Source organism: Falco punctatus, assembly GCF_963210335.1.
Source record: "Falco punctatus genome assembly, chromosome: 4".
NCBI classification, from domain to species: domain Eukaryota; kingdom Metazoa; phylum Chordata; class Aves; order Falconiformes; family Falconidae; genus Falco; species Falco punctatus.
The window spans coordinates 17,061,687-17,085,825 of NC_137583.1; the positions used below are offsets into that span (position 1 = coordinate 17,061,687).

Here is a 24,139-nt window from a genome sequence, read left to right on the forward strand (position 1 = left end):
TAATTTACTATCAAAATAGAAAAACGCAGTAGCACTTGGAAAGGAAGGAGTATAAGAAAGGTAGTGCTTTCTCCAGGGCTGTTATTAATTGCAGAGTCAATGTCCTCAATTCTTTGAAATAGGTCTTTAGAAACAACAAACCAGACTTGTAAATTCAGGAAGCAACCTGCCCCCCATTAAAACGGACCAGCTTTTGTTGCTAACTTACTACAACCAAAACACTTTAGAAAAGGCATCAGAAAAATACTTTTATATCAAATCCTGCTCCCAGGGCCGGCTGGGGGCTGTGTTCAGCACCTACTTGTCAGCTTAACTCTGCCTTTGCAGCACGCTAATCCCTGCAAGGTGCTGAGCACCAACACGTGATTTGGCTGTAAAAACAGCAGCGTGGGGCAGGGAGCGCAGCAGGGTGGGGGTTTGCCCCCCTCAGGTCCCTGCTGCCAGTGCCAGGGCAGAGGGGAGAGCTGACCCCTCTGCTCTTGACTTGGCACTCAGCAGCTGACCTGGACTTGCCCTGCAGACTTGATGCTAACTCTTCCAGGAATTTTAATTGACAGACTGAAGTGTGCTAGAGGCGGGGTGTGCTACCTCAGGCTACTTTACACTTACTCTGTGCCGGGGAGGAGTTCCTGCGGCTGGACTGACCCCGCTGACATGTCACCTACCATCCGTGCTCCCACGTGGGCTGCGGACAAACTGCCCCCCGTAGGGTGGGTTTTGTACCTGCTGGTGGCCTCTCAGCAATGCAACCAAAAATGGGCTCAGTTCCTGATTGCACAGCAAATACACATGCCCAGAAGTAACATTTCAATTGCTTACAACTTGGAGAAGTTTAAATTCTCTCCTTCACTCCCAACTGAAACCCAGGTGTTATCCTTCCACAGTGAAGAGTCATTAGATATCTGATTTTGGACACCGCAAATTACGGAGTGTATTGCCAGCCTTTTCCATCTCCCAAAACGGCTCAAGAAATGTCCATGTTCTATTTAAAACAATTAAGTTTAACAAACATGAGATCAGGGTTCGTTATGTAAGTCACGGTGTAACCATACTGCCCTTTAGTGCATTACCAGAAGCCGTGTGTAGTACACGTGTGCATGGGAACTACGTGGATATTCCCCCCACACACTTACAGCATCAAACAGTAAATTATTTTAACCATCTGTGTGACCTGACAACTGCCAGCTTGGGGCAGTTCCTACACTTCAGGACATAAACCATTTCTACAGATTTTTAGAAATCTAAATAAAATAAACCATTTCTACAGTAGGAGAGCAGGTCTTTCATGACATGCATTTTTTAAAAATTTCCAGAATAAGTATTTTAAAGCAGTTTGGAAAACCTACCTCCTCGCTGCACCAGCAACGTGACTTCGCTTCCCTTAGGACATTCAATCAGCATATCCACCACCTGGTTGTGAGTGAGGCTCTGCACATTCTTCTTGTTGACTTCAACTATAAGGTCACCCTCCTTCAGGCCACGGCACCTTGGACTGTCCACGATTTGTTTCACTCTTTGGCCGCCCCCACCAGGACTGTCTGCTATAGTAAACCCAAAGCCCATAGGCCCTTTCACTATATGCACAGTTATGAGTTCGGGTTGTGTTGCTATCGAAGATGCCAAAGAGACCGTGTCATTGGGGTAACCATGGGGTCCGTTGGAGGAGACCTCAGCCGGGCTGCTGGGTCTCGCTTCCTTTGTGCCATTTACCTTCCCTGTTTTACTACTGTGGCTCGCCGGGGAGTCGTAATTTTCCTGCCCGTTCACAATGATCGGCTCTTTGTCCAAAATTGCCACGGAAGTAACCAGGCTTGTGTTGGGATCATCGGGATCGAAGGGCAGGGGGTAGCCTCGGCACAGTTCGAGGTCCACGCTGGCACCGATGGGGATGGACTGGAAGATTTTCACCACTTGAGCATGAGTGTGCCCCAGCACGCAGGTATCGTTCACACTGACTATGACGTCCCCTGCAGAGGACACAGACAGATATTCCAAACACATACGTTTTGTGCACCCTGGCAAGGTGAAGGACTAAAGCCTGCGAGCTGATCTACAGCATCCACAGGTACCGCTCATAAATAGCAGCACTTAAGTACCTTTGCAAGGAAAAGGAGTGGTGACACGTGGGCAGGCAAGAACTCTCTGTACACAATGGATCTGCTGCATAAAGCTTTTATGTACATGAACGTTTTTGAAAGTGAAAATGGAATTGGCTCATGCAAAAAATTAATAAATTCAAATGACGGTATATGGCCCGTTTAACAGCTATTTCAAAGTCCAGCTCTCACTGTTATACGCTGTGCTATACTGATATATGACAGAAACAAAACTGGGAGCATGTAAGAGCTACAACAAAAGGTGTCAGATACCAACTGCTCAAATATGGTGCCATGTGTTGTGTCTCAGACATACTTTACCCTGAAATATTAGGTAAGTTATGACTCTTTTTTTAACACTGGGGCTGCAACACAGGGATGTTTAATGTTGTGATGCTCCACCTGCAAGTGAGGAGTTGTGACCTCAGGTGAATCTTAACAGGATTTCATTGTACTGGGCCTGATCTCTGGCAAAAAAAATCAACCCTTGGTGTCTCCACACCGGGAAATGCAAACTAGCCCATTCCTCCGCCCATTCCCTCGAAGCAGCTTGGGAGAGGGGGTGAGCAGCATGGCAGATACACAAAACAGCCAGTGATGCAGCCCTACAAAACATAAGGCAAGCCATCGTCACAGCAGGGAGCAGTAACCTGTGGTCTGATGTGGGACCCCACACCTGCTGGCTCCTCTCCACAGGTCAGCATGGAGAGAGCAGGAGCTGGCAGAGACCCAGCTGAGTATTTTTACACCAAGGTGAAATTCCAACACATAAAGTGCCTTGCTGTAAGATTTTGAACATATCCCCCAATGTATCTCACTCCCCTACTTGCTGATGGAAAAGCTGAATGCCTCTCTCCAAAAAGGGGATGAAGACTACAGTCTTTTATGAACTGTACATAAAAACAACTGTAAAAACACAAACCAAAGCGGTGGTGGTGATTTTGATATAAAGCATCAGTACCTGTTTCCATTTTGCCATCCAGCGCTGCGGGGCCATCAAGCACCAAACTTTTGATTTGGAGAAATTCATCTGGCTCATCCCCTCCGACAACAGTGAAGCCAAAACCCCTGCTGCTTTTCCTTAGCTTGGTGTGGATGAACTTTCCTTTCAACTCAGAAGGGTTTCGTGTAAAAAAAGGTTTTCCTGTGTAGGAAGTTTGGAAAATCTATAAACAGGCAGGCAAGAGCGTTTGATCTGGTTTTCCTCTCCCCCTCCCTGTTCTAACAAGTACACAGACAAACGCAGCGGTGTGCTGGGACAGGACTGCGCTTCATCATCCTCTCACCTCACCGCGCTCCACCCAGCTCCTTGGACCCAACCATGCAGTAAAAAGGAGTGAGCAAAAACCCTATTACTTGGCACTTTACGAGCTGTGGTTGTGCACACCAAAGCCCCAAGGCTACAAAGGGGAAAACGTGCTGCTTGAAAGAACAGAATATATTAAAGCTGGCAACGCTGGCTTAGATATATGTCTCATCTCTGTCCTGAGGTGGTTATATCCATCCCAGGAAGCACATGACAGGGGTAGCACAAATGCCTCCTAACAGGAGGAGTCTGCAGCAAGGACTATCATCATGCTTTTGCACCACTTGGCTTTCTCCCAACCCACCAAGCAACAAGCAACTTCTGAGCTCTGGCAAGACACCGCATAACCCTTGAGCTATATAGCCCCCCGCCCCCCACATCACTACCACCCTGCGACCTCCTCCCGTGAAAAAGGGGAGGATGCTGATGTTGTTCTTCAGACACCGTTTGAAGTCTTTTCTCTTTCCTTTCTGCAAGGAGCTTGTTGTGGATGAAACACTGCAGTTGTGAAGTACGGATCAAAGAGCGGCCCGGGACCGGAGCAGCTGTGCTGGAGGGCTGTTAACGCTCTCCGGGAGCATGGTTAAGAGGGAACGAGGTGCTCCAAAGGCAAAAAGTCATCCTTGCAAAGCGCGTTGCACAGGCTTGGAAAAGGAGTCATGGTTGCTGTACTTCACAGTGCCAACACTAAACACCTTTGCACTTTTAATTGCTTTTAATGCTTAAAGGGGAAAAGAGTGTGCCACTAAGCCCTCTGGTGACAGCTCCAGGATCAGCACTGTGTATCGCAGTCAGGAGAGCTGGCGTTATTTCAAAAACTTTGGCAGCATTGCCGTGGGCCTCTGTTCAGAAAGGAGACCTTGAGGGAGAGTGAGGGGATTTGAGACTTGTAAGCCTTTGACCGGGGAAAAAAATAGTCTATTTGAAGATTATTCATGAGGGGGCAGTGTAAGGACTTGCAGTCTTCTGCCTTTGAAAGGTAGCACAGGAACACAGCAATCCTGCACATCGTTGGCAGATGCTCTGCTCAGACCCCAAGCTGCAAAAAAGCTCTGACTATCAAAGTACAATTCCATGTCTCAGGTAACAAACACAGCTTGGAGGCAGCGTGCAGCGTGGCTTGGTCCTGTGCTGGTTTCTGGTTCAAAAGACAAGCAGAACGAGCACAGCTTGCTGGCGTCTGCCTACAAATACAGGGGGAATGTGCCCTGCAGTAACAGGATAGCAGCACCACAGGCTGTGTGTCCCACCTACAGCATTCTGGAGGGGATCACATCTTCAATGTGTGTATCTACAAAATCCCAGTTGGGAGAGTGGTGCCAGAGGCACAAGAAGGGGTCCTTGTGCCTGTGTCCTCACCAGCAGTGCCATCAGTGGGATAGATGGAAACCCCTGGGCATAGGGTGGGAGGATAGGGAAGCTGGAAATAGCTCTGCAAATGGGGAGCGAGAGAAGAGGGAGCAGCGCTGAGAAAGGAAGAGGAAGGAATGGAAGAAAGGAGGAGTCATCAGTACCAGGACATGTCACTCAGAGTGGTGCTGAGACAGGCTTATGCTCTCCTGTTGCTGCACAATTTCAGTGGAGGCAGTGGAGAGCCGAGTGAGGCTTCTAACATCATCCCCTGCGTGACGGGTCCTTTGCATTGCTGTGCACAGATGCTTGGGCAGCCCTTGCTTCAGCCTGACAGCGTAAAAGGCAGAGGTGGCTTTCACAGATGTCTCCCCGAGGAAGACCAGCATTTTTGGGGCACTCTGATGACATGCCTAATCCCAGATGCCTGGTGGTCAGGGTACCACCCACTGACCTCCCACATTTTTCCTTGCTGCAAGTCTAGATTACTCTAATATACTCTAATACCCCTCGGAAATCCGCTGGGGGCTTTGGATACTGTTAAATTTTGCACATCTGTTTTGGAAGGGCTGATCTGCCACCACCTACAGCAGAGGGCACTCCCTGGCTCTTCGTGGCAGGAGAGGCTGCCTGGGACAGCAGCACCCCTCCCACGCTGGCCTTCGGAGACCATGGCTGACTGCAGAGCATGGGAATATTTCCCAGCTCCTGGGGCCAGCCTTCCCCGAGCTGCTCCAAGCTCTGTCAGGACAATGTGCTCCAGCCACATTCCCCCTCTCTCACCTTCCCCAGGCTCTGGCTCCTGCAGACCAGGGCAATGCCATTCACTTACTGTGCAATTCAGATGTAGCCAAAGATGAAGCCTACTTACAACCACCTGTAACCAGAGAGCACTTGTACTGCAACAAGGTACAAGTGGAAATCTCTGCCCTGGCTGGCAACCTGATCTGGCAGCGTTTCGGCTCATGCTGCAAACTCAGGAATGATCCGTGTCCTGTCTGGTTAGTTAGTTAAGACAAGCAACTGGTCTGTGAGCAGTTGGCCATGCACAGATCATTGACACTAATAAATAAGGCTATAATAGCCCAAAGAACTTGAACATATGTACAACTTCAAAGTAGGTCCATGGTATTTGGACCTATTATCATTACCTCCTCATGCAGAGCCTCCCTGAGGAGGTTCAAATCAGAATTTTCAGAAATATGATGTAATTTGCCCCTAACATCACCCAGGAGTTTGTGCCTCTTTGCCTTCTGTTATTATAGAAAGTCAGATTCGGCGTGGAAGCCCGGTAGCTCTGCAAAGCTCTCCAAATAGCAGAGGATCTCCCTCTTCTGGTGTTTCCCCTAGCTCCTACACTGCACACACACACACCCCAAATTTTCATTTGGATTCAAAACACAGAAAAAAGGAAAATACATAAAGTTGCAGATTCATCTATGGCAATACCAGAATCTGGGCTGCTCAGATGTCACAAATACAACTAAGACACCCAAGCTCTCCAAAACCAAGGTCCTGCCGAACAGCACCAATAACTTATGCACATCACAGCTCCCAAACAGGCTGTCCATTTTCCAGGGCTCTCAAACTACTTTACCTTGAAGTTCTACCTGCCCACAAATGCAGACATGGAGTTACATTGGCTGTGGCTCTTCAACTAAAAAATGACCATGTTAATGCATGTCTGTGTCTTAATCACAGTGCAACAGGGTGAGATCTTGTGCAGCTTTTTGGGAGGGAAAGTTGACCTACAAGAACAGAGAGAAATCTCTGCACTAGATCTTACTATGAGAGTCACATTCTAAACTCAGTAGAATTTAGAAGGTGTGAAAGTCCGATGCTTGCATATCTAGACAGCTCCGTAGAAAAGGGTCTCCTACTTGCACTTGCATCCACCACCATTGCTGGCAAACCCCACCAATGTTGTAACTCATGACTTCACCATGCCTTTTTAAAGACTTGGAATGCTACACAGAGAACAGCCACAACCTTTTTTTGATGCAGGCAATCTCATTTGCCTCTTGAATTTGGCAGCAACTGTGGTCTCAAAACTAGTCTCAAAATCTATGGGAATTCAGACAAGCACGCATGTGCCCTGGGGTGAGACACTAGTCATGGAAATACTCCCTTTGCTGGTGGCTGAGGGAATTCCATTCTCAGGAAAAAAAAAAAATCCTTGTTGCACTTTTACAACTGGTTTAACAAGGTTGTTACCTTGCACTGGTGCTTCCCGAACTGCCTCTTGGTTGTTTGAAACATGGTTTGGAGCAGCGGGTGGTGGGAGAGATGGACACTCCTCTGTCCATTCTAGAGAGGGCAGAGAGGGAAATGTTACTCGTTTCACAACAGCACCATGAGCTCCTGCACGTACACACACTGGGAGTGTGGGTTCAAGCAGAGGAGGCATGAGAAGCACGGCAAGAGAGGAAACAGAGTCATGGATAGAGGGAATAAAATGAATGGGATGTCCAAAAACCCAGTTTTGGAGGACTCTCTATGTCCAGGTCAAGTGATCCATCGGCTGGGACACCCTACCTTACACTCAAACTTGGGACTTGATTTGCATCTACGTGTCCTTGTCATTTATATGCTACCTATTCCCTGTGGCACTCATGGCATCTACGTAGAAGAGCTGGTGTTGCAGGAAATGGGGCTGCAGGAGGAATGCTGAAGGCTAAATTATTTTCCCTGTGGATAATAACAGTTCTGAAATAACTTAGTCTGACAGGTACAAAGGTACTAAAACAAACCCATATGCCACAGGCCTCTCACTGCAGTTGGGCTGCATTTAAAGAAAGAAAAAACAAAAAAGCAAAATAAAGGGGGGTGGGGGAAGAAAAGGAAAAAAATATTGTTTTAAAATAATGAAATTACTTCAGATGTTAGAGCTTCACAACATTCAGAAAGTCTCTCATGCAGCGGGGTTTCTCTAGTGCACGTGTAAATGCCCACTCCTCATCCCCTTCCAGTGCAGAGTGGAACACCAGTTACAGTGAGTAATTTAATGGAGCAGATTAAAGAAGAAAACATGTGTGTGAATTGTATCTGGGAAGCCTAGAAACTTTCCAGAAATAAAGGACTTTAACAGGGGTAAAACCAACTATGTTTAGGTGGTTATACGGTTTAGGTTTTCTTCTTTGCTGCATCTTATGTGATGGGCATATGCAACTTTTCCCGTGCGCATCATTTTGCCTTAAAATACTAAGGCCACACAAGGAGGGACAAACACATTGGCATGGTGCTGCCAAGGTGAAGGAGAGCACGTTCCCTCATGGAAACCCCAACCATCATGCCCTCGGTGGTGCCAACCTTCTGGTGGCTGTTGCTGTTGCTCAAGCTGCTTCTTCCTCTTTGCTTCAAGAACTGGGTTTTCATACTGTGTCTTCCGGTTGATGTGGCTGGAGATGAAAAAGAGCAATAAATTAGGAAACCCTTTATGTGACAAGCAGGAATAATAGCCACGCACGAAACTCCTCTGAGGAAAGGAGTAAAATACCAAATATACCCAACAGTAGTGTATGTGGAGCAAGGCTCACCTAGTCATGCCAAAAAGCATATTTAGGAAAACAAGTGGATTCCAGTATGGGTATGATGTCTTGAGGAAGAAATGGCTAATTCCTTCAAATACATTACAGTAGTGATCTATCTGTGAAAAATGAGATTAAAGCAGAAAAGGCGCTCTGTCTGATTGCATTTTAAAAGACAGGCTTATAGCATCCCTACTTTAAACAGATTCCAAGAGGTGCAGTCATTCCCTGGTTCACTAAAGTTAAAAAAATCAACAACCAACAACAAAAAACAAATCAAACCCCCACAACTGGTAACATCTGTCAGCCATCTGATCAATGCACACTATTAACAGGGTGTCTTAAAAATATCTGCCGGAATGCAGACCATGAGCTGAAAAGCTGGGCTCCAAATGGATCAAAATATATTCAGAATCAGCCACTAGCAAACAGTCCCAGTGGAAACCAGCCTTTGGTGAAACTTCAGCTGTACTTCTTGAAAAGCAAGCAGCCCAGCCACAACCACGGCAGACAAGCACCACACTCTGCAGAGGATTAACCATGTTATGGAACCAAACCATGAGCACCATCCACAGGTGCCAGGGAAGTGGGGCAGGTCTGGGGACTCCCTGCAGCTGATGGCTGCAGCCGAGACGAGTGGCTCATCAGCTGTTCCAAAAGCCATTTTTCAATAATGATTTTCAGTAATAAAAATTGCATTTTTCAATAGTGATTTTGCTACAGCAGAGAAGCAGGTAGATCTTAGAAAATTCCATTAGCTTAAAGCCCATCTCTGTATCCAGAACAAAGTTTAAAATAGCAAGTTCTTAACGGTATTGTCTCTTGTCCCACACATCTTTATTAAAAACCCTAAACAAACAAATGAACAAAAAACTGCTTTTTTGAAGTAATTATGATAGAAGCACTCTAGACAGTTATGTTGAGAGGTTTTTTCTGCTAAAGATCAGTATTAAATCACTGGGAAAATATTTAATTAATCAAATAAAACAAGTTAACAAGTTCTGTAAAATACTTCCCATTTCAAGGTATCTTCAGAAAGAAAAAATTACAACTACTTTAAAAATTATATCAACTTTTTCATGACACAGTTGTTTCCCAATAAAATCTATTATATAATAATAGAGTGCCTGAATTAGAAGGGACAGAGACAAATGCTCAAATTATAACCATTTTGCTAGCTTACAGATAGTAAGTAAAATAAACTTATGTGTCGTTGTTGTTACTTCTCTATTTAATTTCATCACTAAGGAGTGCCACAAAACTAACAGGAATGTATATGCAAAGTGACAGGAAAAAATGCTGTAATGGCCTCTTGGCATGGCATTTAATAGCTGAAAAATATTCTTGATGTGTTTAGTAAATAAATGTCAAGCCTTAATTACACAGTTTGATAACCTTGTTTCCCTAGGCACAGATGGTAGGGTCAGAAATGAGCCAAAGCAGACAGAAACTGTATTCCACATCTATTCTGAGGGCTATCACAAGCCATCCTACTAGACAGGAGTATACACATAATTAAAAATTCATTTTATGGGGTCAGTGATGAAACAAAACTCAGATCTCTAGTTTCCCAAGGGAGTGATCTGACATCTCGATAAAGAAGAAGCTGTTCTAATTGTGGAGAGAGTTCCATTAAACCTGTAATTCATTTCACAACAACACAGCCTGATGCAAGAACCTCTGCTGTGGCTGCTTGGTTACGCAGGCTCATCCATTCCTCCTTTTCAGTGTCTTCCGACTGGTAATAAATTGGTGGCCTGTTTTTGCACACTCGCATTTTGATCATAGCACTCTATGAAGGGGATGGGGCTCAGTCAATCGCACACTTGTTAACGTTGTCGGAATAAAAATATTTTGTGAGGTGCTGGGGCTCCTGCACGCCCCAACCCTGGGGTGCTCCTGTCTTCCCTGAACTAGCTACCTCTGGAGCTCAACCCCCTCCCACGGTGCTCCCGTCTCCCTGGAGCCCACTCCCACCCCAGGGTGCTGCTGCCAGAGCCCACCAGAGGATGGGGAATGGCAAGGCAAGGCAGGGCTGCCCCCTGCCCGCCCCCCCCCCCCCCCCCCCCCCCCCCCCCCAGCCCCTACAGCATCCCATAGCCTGTAAGGGGCCAGGGTCTCCTCCTCCTCAGTATGAGATGCTACCAACAAAGCACACAGACTGCTGCAGAGGAAAGCCTTTCTCCACCCAACAGCTACACCAGAACCGGAGAGCAGCACTTACTCTACATAGTAGACACCATATACGGGATCCTCAATTTTCTCCCAACCAGCAGGCAACTCTGGAAATAGAAAAAGCATTACTGAAGCCTCCAATGCAGTCTTTTTTCTGACAGGTAGCTGCTCCTGCTCAGTGTGCAAAACTCATCAGTAGCTCAGACTTTGCTTCAAACACTTTTCAGAACTATCACAGCCTCCTTTTAGAGGCTGGTGTGGCGCAGCACCAACATCACAGCGTATGCTACCAGTGCTCTGTTAGTAAATCTGTGGGAAGATGCCCATGCCAGTCAATTTTAGATTTGCTTTTTGCATTAAATGAACAAATGATCAATAAATTTCCTTTCTGGGAGTGCTTCTAATACCCTCCTGATTTCACCATCACGGGCAGAGCGGCTGCGGATGGAGCACTGCAGTGGAATTTGATGCAGGCAACAGGCCAGAGGCATTTTAACACCCATCTACAAAGACGGGCAAGATTATGGAAACCAATCTTAGCACACGGACGAGAGGTCACCATCTCCTCCTGTACCAGGGCTCAGCCATTTATGCTCACCACTGCTGAAAAAAGGGGGTTTTGAGTCCTTTCTAAGGGATTTACGTTAACTTGCTCAGCCGTGAGCCCAACACATAAGCGCATCTTGAAACGGGACAAAGTGAATTTAATGTAAATGCCCAGCATATGGAATCCACCCAAGTGGGGCAGGCACACACAGATGTATTTCACTGCGTAGCACTTAATGTAAAACCATATATTGTCATAATCACATGTAACAGAGATTTCCTTTTTTAATTAGCATAATTAACAAAAAACAGTTCTAAAGATGAAATTAACATTTGGAAATGTATCCACTTTTGTTCCTGTTGTTTTTCTAGACTGCACATAGTACTTTAACTATAATTAGTGAACGTAATAAAACCACTTCAGCATCCAACCGAGGGCTGTTAAAGCTGACTGTATTACTTAAGGGCCTGATCCTTGTCCCACTCATTTAAACACAATGTTGCCGTTGGCTGTGAGCACCAAAATAATCATCCTATTAACAGTAGAGAGTTGTGTGTTTGTGTAATACTGTGAATCAACTCAAAAGAAGACTCAACCATGCTATGGACAGTGCAAGTGTGGTCCCACAGACTGCCCATCAGAGACTCTGCACATTCATTTAAAAAAAAAATCAACAAAATCCATTGTCAGATAACACAAGACATAGCACATGTCAAATACCCCATGCAAAATAATTCCTCAAAATTTATCACTATATTGACAAGACTGGTAGTAAATAATCTATATTTGTTTATTATCAAATGCAAAGATTTCTTTTCATTAATGGCATCAATTGCTGAGCCAATAAAATTAACAATGGTCCATTAATTAGAATAAATGTAACTATCTAGTTCTGCATTTATAGACTTTCAACTATGTTGCCATAAGGACAGAAATATCTCCAGACTGGAGACGAACAGAATCTATACAAACACACATGGACTAATTATTCAAAGTTTATGTTTGTGTTAAGAACTGGCTGGAGATCAGATGAAATCAATTTTCATGGGTTTTGCTCCACATGTCCCTTATTTGTAGATATAAAGTAGGTTTTCCGTTCTTACCATTATTTTATCCTTAGTGGGTTTAACATCTTTGGATTCCTTGAGACATAAGCAATTAAATGCAAGCCAGTGCTGACTTTGGGGCATAAAAATACTCCACAATTTTATCAACAGAGTGATTTGAAATGAACACTTCAGAAACAGATATTCCTTTACACCCTGCAAGTATATCTGAGAAAAAGTTAGAAAGCTAGAGGCTGATCTTGGAAGTCTTTTTGCAAAGGGAACTCTCTGGTTTGCAAAGGAGTCCCATATGGTGAAAACACTGTGAAACAGGCTTAAAAAGCTTCAGTGCAATTAAATGAAGACCTCGCACACAATCAGGTAAATCACAAGTTGTGGCAGCCATTTAATTCATTGCACTATGGTAAAAATACAATGATAAAGAGACCAAGCTAGGGGTGGAAGAAAAATAAAAAGCAAATGAGGGAAGGGAGAAGTAATGCTCAGATGCCTTAAAATGAGTTTTCCACAAATTTCCTGGCTAAATATCTTTTGTCTATTTTGGACTACTAAGTGTTTTCTATTTTTAAAGTTTAAACAAAAAAATGTTTGCTTCTCTTTGGTTCACAAAAGGTTTCGGTATTAAATTTTATTTTTTCATTTCATTTAAAGAATTTTCACAGAAGGTCAGAAAACCAGCATCTTCCTAACCCCCAAAATGGGATTGTGCCAAAATGTTACCAGTTTTCTATCTCTGCAGCTTTCCATTTAAGGAACACAGCTCTATATTTTAGGAAGTAACAATACACAAAACTGTAGCTTTCAACACATTACTTATTGATGACGTAGATGTGCTTTCCAACTTCTAAAAGCCTCTGAAAGTTCTCTAAAGCAAAAGGCAATATTGTCCATAGTCATGTTGCACGGTCTAGCTTCTTAGAGGCTTTAAATTATTGATCTCTCTTCTCTACCTCTCCTGCCAAACTGAAGATGACCCAGAGCATTAGATTTTATCACAAATATGAGATTTCCAAAAACATACTGCATCATTAGGAGCCTGAGCGAGCCATATGGTTTTAATTTTAGAACATCCATGCAGCACACTGCAGTCTCAGAGTATTTGTCAGTAGGTAAATTCAATGGACAAGTATCCAATTTTACACTTTTAAGCCTCGGATAAATACGGTTTCCTACTGAGATGCCCTTGTTTACTATCCTACTCTACAGAGGGGATGGACAGATTCGTAAAAAAGAACTTATCCAACCACGAGGTATTTTAGCTGCACCAATGCATCATATAAAGGAGCTGGAGATGACTGCTTCGGTATACTCAGCTCTTGCTGCTCCCTGTCAAGCCAGGAGGATCCACCCAAGCGTATGTCAAAGTCTGCTCTAAAGGTTAAATTTCGGTGTCCTTGTGTACAACCTCTGTTAAAAAGAGGTGATCTATTACTCCACATTCAACCCACCTCTTTGGAAAACAAGAAGTTGTGCCAATGCTTCAAGTTTTAATTTTCTTCTATTTAGAACAGAACCTGTTGATAAGCTAAGGGGGTAAACATCTGGTGCCAACCAGGTTACGCTAACCACAAGTACGGTTTAGGGAACCGGCCGTATGTTCTCATGCCCCCTCCCTAACGCTGCTGTAACTGAGCCACTTGAAAATGTTGTCTTTGCATTGCAGTATTTGGAAATCTCAATAGCATATCAACGGGCTGTGACCTCAGTAAAGCTTATCTGCTTTAAAACAAAGGGAACATCTCATGATGTTCGAGCAAAACACTTGTGTATGTTAGTGCCTGCTGAACTGGGGTCAGGCTTATCCATTAATTAGTTTCCCTGCATCTGGTTTTTGAGCTCTTCTCTTGCACTAGATCCCGATAATCAGACTGAAAGAAGGGAACATTTCCATTTCATTATTGCCTCTAAAATTGCTTTTTTAAAACCTCTCTCTTATTCTAAGCCACCCTTTGTGAAGACCTTCATGAGAAATCTTTGCAGGTTGTTCGTGCGCATCCACCTGCTTTGGATGTTGCTTGGTCTCCTGCTGATTATTTGTATGAGCTGCGCATAATGCTAATGTACCACTAAAGTGACTGCATCATTCTTTAAATTGTCATCTTTTTCAAATTCTTGTACTAAAAGAAGTTAGGCCTCCAACATTATTCCAGGCATATTATACAGAAGAACAGTTGCTGGAATAGTATTAAAAGTTCACTCAATAGCTGCTGGCTGCTGGTGCCTTACCAATCACAAACAGGAAGCAGAATACACTTACTTGCAAGTCATTACAGAAACCAGAGGTTAATTCTCTGGTAATACAATCCTTCAGTACACAGAACTATAAACTGTAAATACAGTCCTTTTTAAAAGCAATAATAGACCTAGTGGAAATAAAATCCTATGCAGCCTCTTATGCCTTTCAGCTTTCCAAATGCACTAGAGCATAGCTGAACAGAAATAACAACTACCTCTACCATCAGTATAAACAGAACGAGCACCGCTGAGATTAGATATCAAGACAGCATTCTTCACAAAAAGATGCAGCAAAAAAAAGCGTACCACATCATTGAAAATCATCTGTTTATAAAATCACCTACTGAGGCAAAATTTTCAGCTGTTTCATTCACAAGCTCAGCAGAAGCATCCTATGTAATACTTAAACTTTCTAAATCACACATTGCTTCTCTTGCCTGATGAAAAACCATCATTAGCTACTTGATTCCAACTCTGGCATCTACATGCTTTTTCCTGGAGCCAGTGATGTCAATGGAAAAGCCCCTGACTGCTGCAGGGTCCAGGAGGAAGCAGCTTTGAACAAACTTTGCAAGATATTAAGGCCCCCCCAGCATTCTTCACACTCTGAACCAGTACGAAAAACACTGTAGATGTGAAGGTGGGGGAAAATTAATGCTTTGTCTGCTAGGGAATTTTTGCTGATAACCTAGGCTTGTTGAAATAAAAAAACTGAAAGATGCAAAATGATACAAAGGAGAAAGTAAGTAATTAAAGGCTTAAAACAGTGCAGTTGAAGTCAAACATCAAAACAAGAGATGGATGATTTACCTAGTTCACTGTCCAGTTCCTCCGTGTGTACCCCTTCTTCTCCAAGGGAAGAGCAGTAAATGAGACAGAAAAAATTAAAAGAAAATTTCAGATACCAGCACCAAGCAAGAAATTCCCTACAGCAAACAGCAGAACTAGCGCTAATTTTCTGCAGACTGAGCCCCAGCTTTCCATTTATCACACTTTAGTGATCAGAATATTGATGGATCTGATGTGGATAATGAAAGAAGTGGTTGTTGTATTCTCAAAATATCTGTATCAATTGACTACTTCCACGCCACAGTTTGATATGGCAAAGTAATACATTTGTGCTGTTCTCACTGTAGTGAAGCTTCTCCCTCAGGTCTGTACAGTCCAACCTTTGCAATCCATTCTGTAGACACAGGGATCTATCAGAAGGCCAGACCAGAATACTAATGAAGAAATCCAAGAGGAAAACCATGCATCTAAATAAGAACTAATGTAGCAAGGTTTTCATTTGCTAAATTTGCATGCATACAAGGTCCAATTGACTTCACTGTAACTACTCAGATGATTTAAGATAGACATGAAGTTAAGTGCCTTGTTTAACTGGAGGAACAGACCCCCACCGTAATCCAGATGCACTGGTGCGGCATATACAGGAATGCACCAGTTTTAGTGGGACACCTGGGACAAAGATCACATAATTTTTCAAAGACACAAAGCCATCAATATTCACTGTTGCTCCATTTATCATTATCTGCTCCATATTCATAAGTTACCAGTGACACAGATGATTAAAGTATTGCTTAGCCTATAAATAATAATAATGCAGTCTGAAAATGAAAGATGATGACAAAACCAGAACAAAGATGGTAAAAACAATTTTGGACCTAATACAGTAAAGCATAAGCCACGTAAATGAATGATAGAAGCAAACAGAAAATATAGTGTCACAGCATTGATTTTGAAAATTCGGACACCTAAAAAACCCCAACACTTCCACAACCTGTTTGCAATATATTCTACCAATTAGCGTGAAATACAAATCGCAATTTCCTTTGATTGCCCAAACAACTGGAAACGACCAAAAACTTGTTAGGGACACACATCCTGATGAAGAAAAAGCACAAGGCAACTGCACCCAAATAAATCTGAAACGACACCTAACATTTATAAAAACCACAAACAGAATGGGATCAAGCCTGAAAACTCACACACAAACACATCCCTCAAACAAAACAGAGGAGGAGTCCCACTGATTTCAGTGGAAATACACCCCACTATGACCCTTGCCAAGCATGTCCAGCTTCCATGATGCAGTAAAAATAACCTTCTCTCTTCTTTCTGCTCACGTTGTTCTCTGAAATGTAATTATTCTTATGTGCAAAGTAAGATCAGAGCAGCCAAGCAAAACAGTGCAGTGCATGCACTGCTGTACCTATGAAATAACTGCTTTAGCTACTGAATGTTAAAAATATTCATTAATGAGCAACTTAGTGAATGAAGTGAAGGGGTGGGGGGAAGATGAAATCAGCTGATTTGAAGGACCTGATAAACAAAAATGCCACTACTCTGCAAAATGATGAACTTAATTAAATGCAAAAATACCAGCTGTATGTTTCTAAACCCAATAAAAATAAATTATTCTAATGTTTGCTTTGTAATTGCTAAGAGGATGAGAGAAAGACTTTCCCTTCTGTGAGGAGACTTAAACCTGTTTCCCAGTGGAGCTCAGCCACCCGTTGTTGACTCCTCCCGTCCCCTGCTCCCTTCCTGGGCTCAGAGCACAGCGCGGGGCACGATGACCCACAGCAGCACGTGCTGCTTGTGGGCATCACTGGGGCTAGCGACGCAGTGGGAGTCTTGCTGGTAGAGAACGCCAGGACAGAAGTTGTACTTCAGGGAAAACCACCCTCTGAAATAGGAAAGCTGATGCTGAGACTCAGCAACCTCCTCTTTAAATTGCCCGCAACGCTTAACTGCAAGGAGGAGGGAGCTTGGCCTGCATATGCTGTTGTTTAATTTTGTTCCAGTTCTGATTGCACACTGACATATCCATTTTTAGGTGCAGAGCAAGGCCTTCATTAATCCAGCTCATCCCGCTTGCTCCTTGACAGACGACGCCAGTTGCTAAGCACCTGAAGCAGGCGCCAGCTTGGTATGCTGGGTTTCTGCCTGGGCTTTGCACATCCTCGTGGTCTGGGGGCATGCTGCCTTGTGCACTGGGAAGCTGGGGACCTGCTTTATTGTGGCAGCAAAGGTTGCACAAGCAACAAATTCTCACACCCTGCAAAATCTCACACGTGAAAGGAAGTAGAGGTTGAAAAACTGCATGTGCAAAAATAGTAACAGCAGTTCTAGAGGCCAGATTTGAATCTACCAGTAAAAAGGGACTGAGTTGATTATTTTCCGAAATAAAATCATAATTCTTATTGAGCCGACTCACACCAGTAGGATGTTGATCATATTATGAAAACTAATTTTACAAGGACAGCACCAACTCTGACAAAGTAAACCCTTCACTTTTTAAGGTACGTCTACCATGATAGCACTGTGTTAGCCAAAATCATGCATTAGAATACCATCACCTTTCCTGGTCAGTAGACCAAAATTTCCACACAGGTTTTCCCAACCGTTTAAGTTATTTTCATTGTGATTCCCTTTTTATTCCAGCATCTCTTAAAGGATGCTGAGAAAGAACCTCCTTTAACAGTCCTGCATTTGGTTGCTCTAAATTGGACAGTGGCTTGCATTTCCAACATCTCAAGGAATACAAAATTAGATCAGTGTAAATTTTTAGATGCAAAACTACACTTCCAAACGGGATTTGTTTTCAGTAATCATAGCACTAAGTGGACTGTCAGAATTTAACAGCAGAAGCAAAGCAATGGAGTTATTTCTGCTCGAACAAGGAACTAACAACATAATTCATGTAAAGCAGGTGGTTGAAGCATAACACAACGGAGCACGTAGAGACTCAGTCGCTTTCCTCCTACACAGCGATCCAAGGAGCCAACACGTTAGAAAGCTTTGAGTCTTGTTCAGCATCAGTGACTGTTTAAATGCCTTTGCAAAAACCAGAGGCCTCTTCTAGCACCTCTTTGATGTTTATTAAATGATCTGCCATCTCAATGGCTATTTTACATACACAGACAGTGATTTTACAACAACGTAACGGATGTTGTCTCTATGCACTTACTAATGAACATTTTTTTTTAAAGTATTTCTGAACACAGGTTATTGGAAAGGGGAAAAGGAAAGGAAGAAAGCCACCAGAAATGGACCAAGTACGCTATTACTTCATTACTTTCAGTTTCTTACCATCATCTTCACATTCTTCTAGAGGCTTCTGCTGTTTGTTCAGGCACCGTGGATCTAGCCAAGATGTTGTTTTTGTGTTATGGCTGGGAACCAAAAATGGAAATATGACCTTTGTTAATAAAGCAGAGCTGAAGTATCAGTGACATAAAAGTATACATCCTCTTTATTATTCAACAGCCCTGAAGGCATACTTTTGCTCCAGAAGAAACAGCATTACAATTTGATGTTTTGCAAACTAGTCTACCAAATCACAAGAATCACAGCATTGAAAACACAAAGGTGAAAAGCAAAAATACAGAAATCAGTATTCCTGACTGGAAGGACGCATATGAAAACTCCAGTATTATAATACTAATTTCCAAACTTTTGTCTTTGGTGGTTTGTTTCTTAATTCCAGGAGCTGTCTCTGAGCCATTTTACTCCTGATGAATAGGGAGAAGTTTCCCTTCCTCCCTAAATCATGTAGTGCTCTTTGTTCCTACAAAAGACCTTTGACATTTGTCTAGATTTGACCCAAGCATTAGTCAAAAACAAAATTTCCAGTGGAAAACTTTTTAATTACACAAATAAAAATGTTCTGTCAAAGCCTTTGATGGAAGTTGAACAGCTTTACTTTCAACTTTTCCTTTCTACAAGTCCCCTGACAGTATCGTGATGCCAGTCCCAGTGGTGAAGGCTGCATAGCAAACAGGCTTAAAATACATTTTTCTAGACATTATTTTCTCCCATCATTTTGTTTGCATATGCAGACAATCTTGTAATATAATGTCTCTTCTACAACCTGATGTCACCTTAGACATAACCTGCAAAGATACCTTTCCAGTCTCTCAGGTATCACGTACCTAGCTTAGCCTTTAACACTGCTTAGCAGTTTTAAGTTTCAATACCATAGTAATGCTATTTACTTCTCCTTCAAGGTTTCAGAGAGGTTTACAAACTTAACCTTAACCTCACAATAGCCACATGAAGCTGGAGATGCTGTAATGAGGGCTATGATCCCTGAGGAATTAACAGCTGAACAGCAAACTTGTATTTTACTGCAAGAAGAGGGGACTGCCCTGCTCCTAGAATCAAAGTGTGTAAATAAAAGGTCCTTGCTTTACACATCCTACTACCCAGCCCTCCCAATGCAGGATCAGCAAATGTGTTCAGTCCTTTTGTATGCTTTAGAGCAATTAATCACCAACTAGAAAAATGAACGGCAGAAATTCAGCAAGTCAGGCAAATTAACAGCAATAAAGCAGAGGGGTTCTGTCAACTTATAAATAAGCAAGTCTGTAGTCTAGCTGAGAAAGAGGGCGGTGGGAGGAGAGCAAGAGAATATTTGCATATTTTTTGCAACTTTGTCTTGCTAACCAAAGGCTCACAATAGTGTAGTTTGTTGAGGCATGAAATATATAGCTAAACACCTTTCAGATCACACACTTGGAAAGGCAGGATTGTATTGAACCTGCAACATGCATACATCTACGTGCAGGGTAATGAGAAGCTGGGATACTTTGGGTAATGAAAACCCCAATTAAAGCACCAGAGAAACATATCTCAAGAGCCAAATTGCTTCAGCTACAAGCCATCAGGATTGGTTATCCGACATAGCTCTGGCCCCACTGGACCTGTGCTGGTTCTGTGCAAGCATCTCAGACGTTCCCACTGTTCCCTTCAGCACCCTGACTGGATAACCCAAAGCGCTGTAGATGATGATACTGACATCTGAGCCAGCTTGGGTCCACACAGCTCATTAGCTTGCTCTCTTAACTTGATACAAATCAAACTAAATTGTTTCTAGGCTCAGGGTGTCCTCAGAATTAATAGAACTGCAGTCATTCAGTGCTGCATCCACACCAACACATTCTTGCACAAAATCACTCCCTATGCGTATGTATCCTCAAAATGGTCAATCTGCACTGCAGGGAAGGAAGCAGTTGGTGTGCTACCAGATTGTCACGTCAGACAGATAGTTGTGTACGCAGGCTACGTTTTTCCACCACGTATATGATTCCCCTGCAAAAGGTCTAACAAATTATTTAAGGTGCTACAGTCCTGCACTGCTAAGAGAATGTACACACACAGAGAATACAGCAGCCGTGGGGATGGGTTTGGGGGGAACTGGTGGCTGCAGCAAAACCCCTGGCTAAAGCACCTGTAAGGAAGGACAGCAGGGGCCCATGTAGGGACAAAAAAGGGAGTAACTGTCTTCTTGGGCAGCATTTTGTGCTCACGATCTGTCCTTCTCCAGGGAAGAAAACGGCAGGCTCCATGGACTATTACTCAGCCTGTGTTACATACATTAAAGCGAGCAAGTACGTCAAAGAACGAGGCACCCTGAGGACATAATGAGGGGCAGAATACTGTGTTTGGGATAACGAACACACTTCTGTTTCATCTGATATGCAGCTGATGAGAATTTGCATTGTGCCTTCTAGATTTTGGCTTATACTACGGTGTTGGTGGAGCCTCTTGGAGTAACTGGAAAATGGCCTTTTTTACAGCAGCTGTCTCCCAGCTGGTGAAGAGCTGTTGCAGCGCTCTCAGTCCCCCCAGCTCCTCAGATCTTCTGGCAGTCTCCTCTGATGGGTTCCCTTGCCACTGCAGCCAAAGGGAAACCTGCTCTGATAAACCTTCCCTTGGCCCTGTCCAAAAGTCCCCTCTCCTGCCGATGGAGCAGGACTGCTCCCTTACTGGCCTACTCCAGCATAACTCTATGGAGTACCAGAAGGGGCTTCAGCAGAGGAGGTTCTTCTGTGCTAAGTGGCCACTGGCTTCTGGTACGCAGACAGAGGATATCAGTTTCCAAGACCATATTAAACAGACCATCAAATCCAAAATCAATTCCTCACCCCGCTCCTCTACTTAGGCAGCTACGGGCTTGAGTTGCAAAAGCTAATTGAATTTTAATGTCTAGCTAAACTCTGTGCAAGAAATCCCTTCCACTAACGGGTCCCATTTTATAAGTTACTCCTATCTCAATAAATCTAGATGAGTATCATTAGAGACTATTATTTATGGCATGAAAAAAAATCAATATCTTCATAAAACTGCTGACAGCTCTCAGCTCTTAGGCAAAGACAGCAGAGCACGAGGTACCGCTTTTCCAGACTTACTGTGCCTACTCGGCACTGAGCTATGCCTTCTGCAAAACACTGGAGCTTATTAACACATTTGGCCCATTTGCTCTGACAAGAGGTCAACACACAGAGTCCATTCCCCGGCTCTGCCACCACCCTGGCACCTGATGCAGGAATTCTCCCTGCTGCGTTATGCGCAGAGGCAGGCTCCAGAAACCAAGTCTCGGCCCTTTCAATTAGGAGTTTTCATTCCACCCGTTAAAACAACTGGCCCACATTTTACAAATGTCTGTTGCTTTTCTAACTACCTTCACAAAACAAGCAAATTCCCTCTGCCTTTGAACTCAGGAGTAATTTGGATGTTAATCCAATCAGGAAATGCAAAACCTCTTCAGAAGCACTAAGGAACTTAACAGCTCTGCAACATAACTCTATACACTAAATATTTAATACACACACGAAATGTCTCCATGGAGGTTTTCTTATGCCCAAAGAGAGAAGGAGAGAGATAGAATTAGAACAAAAAAAAAAAAAAAAAAAAAAAAAAGTGCTTTACTCTATAAAATAGACTTCTCCGTTCTCGGTGTAGGCCATCTCCCAGTTTTCCGGCAGAGGACCTAGGTTATCCTCGGCAGAAGGAGGTAGGTATTGAGGGAGGTTCTGAGATGGTTCCGTGGTGGGAACGTTGGTGTGGCTATCAATTGCAGATGGTGGGGCTGTCTCTCTTACAGTATGTGTATTATGCTCGTCTTGGTCACCAGACTCTGCTGTAGAATAAAAAGAGCACAAATATCATCAAAAACCAGTCTTTTTCTCTTCCTTTTTGCTTCCCTGGGTTTATCCTTACAGCTTTCCTTTCCTTGCTTTTCAATGCACAAGAGGCAGCGAGAGATGAACCCCGGGTAAAGACTCTGCAGCCTTTTTGCCGGCAGGGATGAGCTTGCTTTGCCCACGCGCTGCAGCCAGCGCCGAGCCGAGCTGTGCTCAGCTCCGCTGCTCGCTCCGACGGGCCCTGCGGAGGTACCAAAGCTTTCCCAGCTGTCTGAGGCCAGGGCTCGCTGATGGAGACAACTTCAACGGGCTTCTGAGCAGGCTTACAGGTTTGCTCCCACAGTGCCAGTTGTGGGACAGGGATTAGCAGAATAAAATTTCCTGTTTGAGGAACGATCAAAAAGGGAGATTTTTACAAGTGCAGGCGGTAGCCAGAAGCTTGAAGTCAACAAGCTAATGGTGAACATCTTCAGTGCAGTGTTTTTTTTTTTCTTTTTTAAATTAAAAATTAGAATGAATGTCAGCACTACACCATGTGTCCACATGTTGCTGCTCACTAGTGATGTTCTTGCTGTCTGAGGAGGTTTATTCTGTGGCTCATCACTGCATCCTACCAGTCAAAGTCACTCAGGAGTATTTTATGATGTATCTGGCCCTTCTCCCTTAAAGGAAACATTTCCAATGCTTATACCAGTGCTGTTTGGAGCTGTATCCATGAGATAGTGCTGCTCATTCCTTCCAACCCCAATCACAGTAAATGCTCTCCAAAAACCAGGCCTGTGCCCCTAACTCCTTCACAGAGAGGTTTTGGCAACAACAGACAAATTCTAAAATTACTCCAGTGTCGACCAAAGGGATTTTCTCTGGTTCTTGAAGGTGCTGAAAATTTATGGAAGTGCTTCCAAATCACCTGAGGCCACCAGTCAGCCTCCGGTACACACAGCAGGCAACACACCGAGCAAAAGACAGAGAGATCAGCGTCACACTGCCCAGTCCTCAGCAGTGGGACTGAAAGGGCTTCACAGCCAGGACCTCGTCTCTGCTCTCTAGACCACAGACCATGGACCTCCTCGACTCACAGCCCTGGTTTTTGGGAGGGCTGTTAACTGCAGCTCCTGCACTATTCTAGTCTGTGTGCTGCCATTGCAGAAAGAGAAGATGCTGAAAATAACTAACTGGGAGATGAGGGAAGAAAAATATCTAGACTATACCAGTACCCTCAGCTGCCTTCCTGGCATTCAATATTTTTAGGTAGAAGATGACAAGATAAAGAAGCATGAATGAATCATCGCCAGCTAAAGCCTCAGAGTGTAAACATGCCAAACTCTGGAAAACACAAGTCATTGAGAGGTCTTCTAAGGAAGCTGGAGCATTTTAATATGGCTAGCACGTCTACGTGTGAAATAAGCATAAGGAATCACTTTGGTATACGAGAAATAACTCTTCTCTTGATTCTGTGCCCATTTAATGGAGGCAAGGGGCCAGGGTGTGATAACACTGCGACAAATGAGCTGCATCTCCCAATATTTCATCTTGTGAAGGAAAACAAAGCAGCGAAACGATGCTCAAATTAGTTCAGAGGCACCAAACTGAGATGGGCAGCAAGGAGGTCAAACAGCACCTCCCACCAGCTTCCTCCCAAAATCAGATCCTGTTGACAAGGGCTGAGGTTGCTGCCATGTCACAACATAGAACACAGAACAGAACTTTGTAAAGGAGCTGGTAAGCAGAGACAGAAACTCCAGCCCGGGAGGGATTAGGCCAGCCAGGAGTGACTTGGGTTGGAAATACGTAACAGGCAGCAGCCCAGCACAGCACAAGCCTCAAAGCCATTTGCCAGTCTGGCCCAGAGAGGGCCAAAACTACACCTCTGTCTAAATCCTTTTAGAGCTCTACACAGACTTT

The 24,139-nt window shown here is 43.8% G+C and overlaps 1 protein-coding gene across 12 annotated transcripts in view; it reads right to left on the minus strand.

The window, feature by feature from the left end:
- MAGI1 (membrane associated guanylate kinase, WW and PDZ domain containing 1) overlaps positions 1-24,139 on the minus strand; it is a 361,197-nt gene that overhangs the window by 54,138 nt on the left and 282,920 nt on the right. For 7 of the 12 annotated variants that reach the window (XM_080382824.1, XM_080382820.1, XM_080382818.1 and 4 more), the window contains exons 5-12: positions 22,020-22,230; positions 18,399-18,481; positions 15,114-15,152; positions 10,504-10,561; positions 8,062-8,150; positions 6,967-7,059; positions 3,058-3,240; positions 1,347-1,967 (exon numbers count right to left, since the gene is read on the minus strand). In XM_080382824.1, the coding sequence (XP_080238950.1) occupies positions 1,347-1,967; positions 3,058-3,240; positions 6,967-7,059; positions 8,062-8,150; positions 10,504-10,561; positions 15,114-15,152; positions 18,399-18,481; positions 22,020-22,230 (1,377 nt within the window). The remainder of the gene's footprint in view (positions 1-1,346; positions 1,968-3,057; positions 3,241-6,966; positions 7,060-8,061; positions 8,151-10,503; positions 10,562-15,113; positions 15,153-18,398; positions 18,482-22,019; positions 22,231-24,139) is intronic. The other 5 variants (XM_080382821.1, XM_080382817.1, XM_080382816.1 and 2 more) reach the window with 3 other exon arrangements.